Source organism: Myxine glutinosa, chromosome 11 (assembly GCF_964187855.1).
Source record: "Myxine glutinosa chromosome 11, kmMyxGlut1.1, whole genome shotgun sequence".
NCBI lineage: Eukaryota > Metazoa > Chordata > Myxini > Myxiniformes > Myxinidae > Myxine > Myxine glutinosa.
The window spans coordinates 130,422,883-130,432,146 of NC_136271.1; the positions used below are offsets into that span (position 1 = coordinate 130,422,883).

At 44.3% G+C, this 9,264-nt stretch overlaps 1 protein-coding gene across 1 annotated transcript in view; it reads left to right on the plus strand.

The window, feature by feature from the left end:
- MCM2 (minichromosome maintenance complex component 2) overlaps positions 1 to 6,398 on the plus strand; it is a 71,389-nt gene extending 64,991 nt beyond the window's left edge. Inside the window, exons 14-17 of the mRNA XM_068131079.2 lie at positions 631 to 715; positions 833 to 1,015; positions 1,147 to 1,302; positions 6,106 to 6,398. Coding sequence (XP_067987180.2) covers positions 631 to 715; positions 833 to 1,015; positions 1,147 to 1,302; positions 6,106 to 6,216 — 535 coding nt within the window. The 3' untranslated portion in view covers positions 6,217 to 6,398. The remainder of the gene's footprint in view (positions 1 to 630; positions 716 to 832; positions 1,016 to 1,146; positions 1,303 to 6,105) is intronic.
- The last annotated feature ends 2,866 nt before the right edge of the window (positions 6,399 to 9,264 follow it).

Here is a 9,264-nt window from a genome sequence, read left to right on the forward strand (position 1 = left end):
TGCATAAATGGCGGTAAACCGATTTCCGATTCAATAGTTTGTTTGTTTTCTTTCAATAGTTTTTGTTTTAAAACTTTTATTTTATTTCAATTGAATTATATATTTTGCCACCACAATACAAATTGCCTTGTTTGCACTTCAAAAAAAAACCCTTCAGTTTAGCAGTACTTTGGCAAACTTGTATGCCATCTCGACCAATTAAATTTGCTGTTCACGCTCTCGGGGCAGGGAAACCTCGAGATTCAGACAAAATGGCAGCGCCCAACGATGGGAAACGAGATCCGAAGATCTTCGGAAACTAGATCCGAAGATCCGATCCAACAAACAAGATCAAAACGAATATAACAACATCCAATCAGATGCAATTTCCTGAGTGCCATGTCGGCATAAACTGGTGGAGGGAAAAAAATAATGATGACGTCATCGGTCACGTGGTTCGGCCGCCATCTTGGAAAAACCTAAGCCTAAGCTCACTTCATCAAAATTAAAATGTAGGGGTAATCCTTCCTTTGTCCTTTTTCACAATACTGTGTGGATAAGGTGTTCGTTCTATGGACTCTCGAGTTTGTTTTTGTATTGAGTCTAAAGAATTTAGATATCCAAATAATTTTGCTTTGTTTTTTTTTCTAGTAAGGAGCGTGTCAAACCCAAACTGCAACAGGTGGACCAGGATAAAGTGGCAAGAATGTACAGCACTCTTCGCCGGGAGTCCATGGTGTGTTGAATTGCGTTCACCCTTTGGGATTAAGCTCGAGTAGGATTGATAGAATGTGATTGGTGGCTTGGGATTGTATCAGTATTTCTATAAACTCCACCTGTGTATGTGCTGCAGGCAACTGGCAGTGTTCCAATCACTGTGAGGCATATCGAGTCCGTGATCAGAATGGCCGAGGCGCATGCTCGCATGCACCTCCGGGACTACGTTCGAGAGGATGATGTCAACATGGCCATTCGCGTAATGCTTGAGAGTTTCATCGACACCCAAAAATTCAGCGTCATGCGGAGCATGCGCAAGGTATTGTCCCATCATTTTCTTTTACCCATTTGCATGCTTCACAGCTTTCTTCATGACATGCATCCTCTTTTTACCAGTGTTTGAAGGGAGATTTGACGTCACAGTGAGCATATGTTCGTTGCCTCCCTTAGACATTCTCACGTTATCTGGCATTCCGGAGAGACCACAATGAGCTGCTGCTTTTTGTGCTGAAGCAGCTGGTGACTGAACAGCTGGGTTACCATCGCAGTCGTCATGGTGCTGTGCCAGAACAAGTCGAAGTTTCTGAAAAAGACTTTGTAGAAAGGGTCAGTGTAGTTGTTATGTTTGCGAAGTTGCTTTGTGTCGTGATGCTCATTTGAGGACCAGAGATAAAATTAAGGCTTTAGCACGATTCCCATTTGCAGTAAGAATTTAGAAAAAATTTTGTATTAAGGTCAATGTCTAGAGTGAAGTTGTCCTTTGGTGCCACCACTGGTGGGATGGTGGGGTGGTGAGGGAGGGAACGGGTGTACCAATTTTATGGTTAGAGAACGTAAGAATGTCTCTTCTGGTTGTCCCTTCTCGTCTGAGACCGGATCAGGACTGTGCCGTGTGCCGTGTGCCGTGTGCCGGGTGTTATGGTAGTGGTGCAGGCCTGTTCCGACCAGGCTGCTACATCAGAGCCAGCAATTCTGGTTCTGCGGTGGCTTCTGGCATTCACAGCATTATTGGCGGACGAATCACGCGAGTGAGATGGACCCCCATTCACGCACATGTGTAATGGCTCACCAGCGCTCACGCCCATGATGAGCAAGATTGGCTACCGCCGTTGTCATGGGGTGCCGTGATTGGGCAGCTCTTTGGAGTGGGCAAGGCGTAACCCTCGAATAGGGGTTTGGGAGGGACCAGCAGCTATAAAAGGCAGGGATTCTCTTTGTTCAAGATTGATTGGTGGCTATCTCTCTCTGGCGGCAATTTCAATTGGGCTGGCAGCTTTCTCCCACTGAATCTTGCTGCGAGGACCCTCTGCTCTGGATGCTTTCGCTCCATGTGCTCTGTCAAAGGGACTACAAGCTAAATGCCAACGGCTCCCATTTTTTGCCACCCGTTGGCCAGTATCCTACCAAAACTTGGTCCGGTTTCGATGTGGGAGAGTATTGTGTGTATATGGCTTCTAGCCTGATGTGGATTATTTGGCCGGTTAAGTATTTTGGTTAATTCTCGTGTTTGCCTGTCTGCCTTTCGTCCCGAGGCCTGTTCCGTTTGTCCTCTCGTCTCGCCACAATAAATTATTATTATTTATTAAGACCATGTTCGCTTTGTTTAATCAACCATTCGTGTAACATGAGTGTTTAGATGCCCAAATTAGTGTGCACGTAATGAGAGTGTGTGTAATTCCTTTGGCTTGAGTGTTAACTGTCATTTGGACACCGGGCACTTGACATTTGATGTCACAAGTGTGATGTCATTGTGCATAGAGTGGGTGGTTCGAGCCCAGCCCCAGCCGAGTCGTATCAAGGACTTTTAAAAGGCTACTTGCTTCTTCCTTGCTTGATGTTCAGCATTTGAAAAGGATAGAGCAGGGGCAACACTCATAGGTCATCAACTATTGTGGAGGCTTGATGGACAGATTGGCTTTCTGCGTTGAAGTGCCTTGAGCAGAATTTGTATTGATATTAATAACATGCATGTGTTTATGTTTAAACTTGTTTTTTTCATATTCTCATGTCATTTATTGTTACCCTCGCCTGAGGAAATGGTATTGCATTTGAGTCCGTCTGTTGTTTGTTACTTGCCGGAATAGATTCCGGCAAGTATGTTGGTCGGTTGGTTTGTCTGTCTGTTTGTGCGCAGCACTACGTCTACACCGTTGCACGTAGAATCGCCAAACTTTTCACACATATTTACCTTGCCCTGGAATAGACTGTGCCCAATTCTTAACTCTCTCGGCCCAAGGCCTCCATTATGATGTCATAATTCGACAAGTACAAAACTTCATCCAATCAAGATGCAATTTCCTGAGTGCCATGTCGGCATAAACTGGTGGAGGGGAAAAAATAATGATGACGTCATCGGTCACGTGGTTCGGCCGCCATCTTGGAAAAACCGAAAAACTTTCACCTCTATAATCTCCGAAAGTGCTGAATATAAAAAATTGAGACGTGGCTCATTGTAAAGAACTCTCCATGGGGAATAAAATATGTTAATGATGATGTCATAGGTGCCTCCATTATGACATCATAATTCGACAAGTACAAAACTTCATCCGATCAAGATAAAATTTCTTGAGCATAATCTAGGAATAAATTCGTTTAGAAAACAAATAATGATGACGTCATCGGTCACGTGGTTCGGTCGCCATATTTGTTTCAACACAAAAGCCTTAAAAACCGCTGAAAATACATCCTGGTGAGGGTTTGCAATCTCTGATTGCTCTTTTTCTTGTTATCCTTATTGTCAAGGTCACCCAAAACATGAAATCAGGGGGGTCGAGTTTTCATTTATAATATATTTCAAACCACTATAACTCTAAAAGTACAAGAGATATGCATACACTTACTGTGACTGACATATAGGAAGTCACATACGACAATTCATTTGGCACCATGACCTTTGACCTTGAGTGACCTTCAAAGGTGAAACAAGGTCAAATTTTTTTTTTACTAATAACTCTGTCAAACATTATCCGATTCCCTTTTAACCAACACCAAAATGTTCATTATTCAATTTCCGAAAAATAACATGTGGCATACAATGGTCAAAAATGCTTAGTTTTAATTATTTTTTGGGGTTTAAGGTCAGGGGGCCAAGTTTTCATTGAAAATATATTTCAAACCACCATAACTCTGAAAGGACAAGAGATATGCATACACTTAGTCAGTTACCTTCCATTGCTTAGCGCACATACATGTATAGATTTCCCGCCATTTTGATCCAAAATGGCCGATGAAAAAAAAAAAGTACATCCCGGCAAGTCCTCGGTCTCTGACCGATTTTTCATCTGTTTGCGTCTGTTTGTCCACACAGAATAAATATGATTTTCTCTGCAACCGTTGGTCCGATTGACAAGAAATTTTCACCATCGGTGCAACTCCACCTGTATAATTTTTTAAATGATGATTATGCCATCATAGGTCACGTGGTTCGGCTGCCATCTTGGAAAAACCGAAAAACTTTGCACCTCTCTATCTCCAAAAGCGCTGAATAGAAAAAAATTGAGACATGGCTCATTGTAAAGAACTCTCCATAGGGAATAAAGTATGTTAATGATGATGTCATAGGTGCCTCCATTATGACGTCATAATTCGACAAGAACAAACCTTCATCCTATCAAGATGAAATTTCTTGAGCATAATCTAGGAATAAATTAGTGGAGGGAAAAAAATAATGATGACGTCATCGGTCACGTGGTTTGGCCGCCATATTTGTTTAAACACAAAAGCCTCAAAAACCACTGAAAATACATCTTGGCGAGGGTTTGCAATCTCTGATTGCTCTTTCTTGTTTTACTTGTTTTCATATTCTTTTCTGAAATTATAACGTCTTTATTATTAATATTTTAAAATTCATTTTCTTCAGCATATGTATTTCATTGCCTGGAAAAGACTTATTTTTCCAAGGAATTGTATCATTATTGCTTCTGTTTATTTAAAGCTATTAGCATTATTACCATGACTCCACTATCTGCTGCTCCATTCCTCATCCCTCAGATCGGCAGTCTGCAGCCTCTTCACTCTCTGCAGACCTGGACAAAATGACAGACTGGTCAAACAAGTGGAACATGTCTTTCAATCCTGACAAATCTCACACTCTTACTATGTCTCTCTGAAAAGACCGACTAGAAAACCCTCCCATCTACTTTCTCAACAATCCTCTCCAAGAAGTTCTGTCGCTCAAGCTTTTGGGACTCACTATCTGCCATGATCTTTCTTGGGAAAACCACATTTCCAAGCTGGCCTCCAAAGCCAGTCGCCGACTGGGCATCCTCCGTCGTGCGAAGTCCTTCCTTGGCACACCTGAGCTCCTCACCACATACAAGGCTTTCATCCGCAGCTCAATGGAATACTGTTCCCCCCTCTGTGCCGGTGCTCCTGCCTCACACCCAGCTCGGCTTCACGCTGTTGAAACCAAAGCTTTCAGAATATTGGAATCTCCTGCGATGAAGCTAACTCCGAGGGCCTTTCACTCACTCACCGCAGGCAGGTTGGTGGTCTTTCTGTCTTCTACCGACTCCTCTCCGGTCTTGCTCCCCCAGCTCTCTCTGTGATCTATCCCCCCCAATATTCCTTCAGGTCGCACAACATCTGCCAGCAACCCTCTTATGGTTAAACTGCCAAAATCTAGGCTCTCTGCTCACCTTCACTCTTTCATTCCCCTTTTCTCCCGCCTCTGGAACAAACTCCCCCACTCCCTTCAATCCCACTCCTCCCTCCAGGTCTTTAAAACAGCTGTTCATCACCATCTCTTATCTTCCCCCATCCAAAACCTTGATCTTTTCTACCCCCACTAATTCGCCCCAGATACACTTTTTTTGAAATTCCAACTTCTTTGCTGGAAGTCCTTGCAGTGTTCATATGTTTTATACCTCTCCCACCTCCCCCCAAGCCCTCCCCCGCCCACACATCTCCCGATGTCCCTGCTCTCAAATGTTGTGTTTGTGTGCTTCCTCCCCTTCTCTCCCCATCTTGTCGACCGCTCCCCTTTTTATATACTTTGTTTGCTTGTTTGATTTGTTTGTTTGATAAATATTAGCTCTTTCACGAGCCTCGACTCTGTATACAAAAAAAAAAGAAAAAAAAAAGTAATGGGTTAACAACTTACAGCTGTTCTGCAGCAATGTAAGTAAATTAAGCCTTGAAAGTTGATGCAAACAATTCCTACAGGTGTCCCAACCTCTGCTGATTACTTGATTACAAACCCCCTGTCTGTATGAAAGCAGTTTTAGAACAGACCGTTATTACACCCTCTGAAGCATCATTTGAACAATATTGCACCACAGGAAGTAGTATATTGGAAACTGGAGGAAACTCTGACAGGAAGAGGTCTGGCAGACCAGATATATATACCTGCTTATTTGGACTCACCTGCCTTGACTCTCATGAGGAATTTGTGTGTTGTGTATTTTTCAGGCACGTCAGATAAACGTTCATAGTCTTGCTGCTTTCTACAACAGCGATGTCTTCCGTCTGCATCGGTTTTCCCACGATTCTCATCGAAAGATTATTGTGCAGTCATTCTGAAATGGTACCTTATTCACCTTTTTTTAAAAGGCAAGCAGAAATCCATTACAAACGATGCAGCATGTCATATTAATGTCAAGTGCTTTGTGTACATCAGTGCTTTGTGTACGTCAGTGCGTTGATACCATTCCATAAAAGGCACATGTTTTTGTATTTGAAAAGAATAAAGTTTCTTCTCTGACCTTTGAAGAGTTATTTTTATTTTTAAGCTTCAGTTCCTATAAATTAACTTGATAATGCAACTTTGGGGTAATTTTTTTTTTTTTTTTTTTTTTTTACTAGCAGGAGTACCCGGCATTGCCGAGTGAGGGGAGGGGGAGGCTGGAGTGGGAGGGTTGAGGGAGGGAGTGGGGTGAGTGGAAGGTGGTGGGGAAGGGAGTGGGAGGGAAAATATATATACGACATGTACATCTTTTGGGGGGGGGGGGGGGTGGCTTAGTCAGGCTCCTCCGTTTTTGGGGAGGGGGGAAGGGAAGGAGGAAAAATTTACCTGTGCAAAGAGTGCTTTAACCTCAGTGTTGCCCAGGTAAAAAAGGAAATTGTAATACCCTCTGCCACCATCACTAGGTGAGGCCGCGGCCACCAAGCCTATGTTACCCCCCCGGGAGGCAGGAGAGGGAGGGGTTCATCACCTTTTCGTTGAATATATGCTGGTGACTGTGCCATTCATCATGTGTCTGAGTGAATTGTGATGCCGCTCAGGAAGAAGAAGAAGCCTTACTACCAACTTCGTACACTTCCGGAATTGTTTGATTTGTTTGTGTTCAAATGTCTGGTAATTGTTTTGTATTTATTTATGTGAATGTGTACTTGTATATAACTGTCATTAATTTTAAAAAGGCAGAGCCACAATTGAGCGTTTTTTTTTTTTTTTTTGGCCTAAAACAACTCCCAGGCACTCACTGATGAACCTCTGAAAGTTTTGACGAAGATCCGTTCAGCCATCTCTGAGAAAATGACGACACAGACACTCGCCCTGCACTGCCCTCTCTCCACGTCACCCCCAGGAGTACCTCTGGCTACGGCTTCCCCTTTGCTCCCACCTTTTGTTCATATGCGTGTTGTACCGTCCACCGAACAGAGATGACTCCATCTACATCTCGCTGTCTGATAATATGGACCAACTTCTATCTACTCATCCCAACTCTCGCTTCCTCATATGTGGTGATTTAAATTGTTACCATGCCAGTTGGCTGGGTGTGGGTACCTCTCTCACCAGCCATGGCTCCTCAGCAAAGGACTTCTGCGACTCACTGGGACTGACACAATCTGTCAATTTCCCGACCCGGATCTCAGTCAACGGAGCATCTTCTCTTAGACTTGGTTATGACTAACTTCTCTGCAAATGTCTGCTGCTCTTCTTCTGCTCCAATCGGCTCATCTGATCATGTGCTTGTTACAGTGGACATCTCTCTGACCATTCTCAGAGAGCCTCCTCAGCGTCGACGAGTCTGGCATTTCACTCAGGCCAACTGGCATGGTCTTCAAGCAGCCATAAATCATCTGGACTGCTCTCCCATCTCTACCGCCTCTGACATCAACTCATCCTGGGAATTCTTCCAAAGTAAATTGCACTCTCATGCACAGATTTATCCCATCTCGTCTTCAGTTGTTATACCCTTCCTCCCATCCATGGTTCACGGAATCTTGTGGTGAGGCAGTTGCCCAGAAACAACTTGCCTTCGCCTCCTGGAAAGCAAATCCAACGGAAGGAAATCTCATTTCCTTTCACAAAGCCCGAAACAAGTGTGTGTCCACCCTCAGGAGAGCCAGGAAACAATATCTCTCCTCTCTCAAGAATGAACTCTCAAACCTATCTCCCTCTTCCAAATCCTGCTGCATCTGGTCAAATCTGTTTCTGGTGTTTGCTCCCCCCTCCATCCCCTCCCTTACCTCAAACGGCTACACAGCTGACTCCCCTCGTGAAAAAGCTGAATGCCTCAACTCTGTGTTTGCCTCTAAATCTTGTGTCCCAAACCCGTCCCTCTCTGTACCCACCGTACCCAGTCGTACCCAGCTGCTCCTAGACTGTGTCCTTTCCTCCTGACAAGGTGGAAAAGTTTCTGTCAACCCTCGACTCTGATTTTGCAACTGGACCTGACGGCATCAGCCCACGGGTCCTAAACTCCTGCTCTGCCGCTCTTTCACTTTCTCTCTCTGTTCTCTTCACCCTCTCTTTTGCTCAAGGTCATCTGCCATCAGCTTAGAAATCAGCCAACATCACCGCTTTACACAACAAAGGTGCAAAAACAGATCCTTGCAACTACAGACCAATCAGCCTTCTCCCAATTATCAGCAAAGTCATAGAATCCATCATTGCTTCAGATATCATATCTTTCCTCTTCTCCATTGGCTTGATCTCTGATCATCAATTTGGTTTCAGACCAGGTCACTCTACTCTGGACATGCTGCTTCTGCTGTCTCAACAATGGATGGAGGTCCTCAATGCCAAACAGGAAATTATAGCTGTCTCCCTTGACATATCACGAGCCTTCGATACGGTCTGGCACCCCGCTCTGCTCACCAAACTCTCCTCCTATGGTATCCATGGAAATCTCCACGCATGGCTTGCGGACTTCCTCTCTCGTGGTAGTCAACTTGTGGCCCTGAATGGGTTTCTAAAATCTCCCCTTCCTATTCAGGCTGGAGTTCCCCAAGACAGTGTTCTGGGCCCTGTGGTTTTTCAGGTCTTCATCAATGATTTCTCTGACTCTTGAAAATCCTCTCTCCCTCTTTGTGGATGACTCCACTCTCTGCCGCTCCATTCCTCATCCCTCATCCCTCAGATCGGTGATCTGCAGCCTCCTTACTCTCTGCAGACCTGGACAAAATGACAGACTGGTCAAACAAGTGGAACATGTCTTTCAATCCTGACAAATCTCACACTCTTACGACGTCTCTCTGAAAAGACCGACTGGACAACCCTCCCATCTACTTTCTGAAGAATCCTCTCCAAGAAGTTCTGTCACTCAAGCTTTTAGGTCTCACTATCTGCCATGATCTTTCCTGGGAAAACCACATTTCTAATCTGGCCTCCAAAGCCAGTCG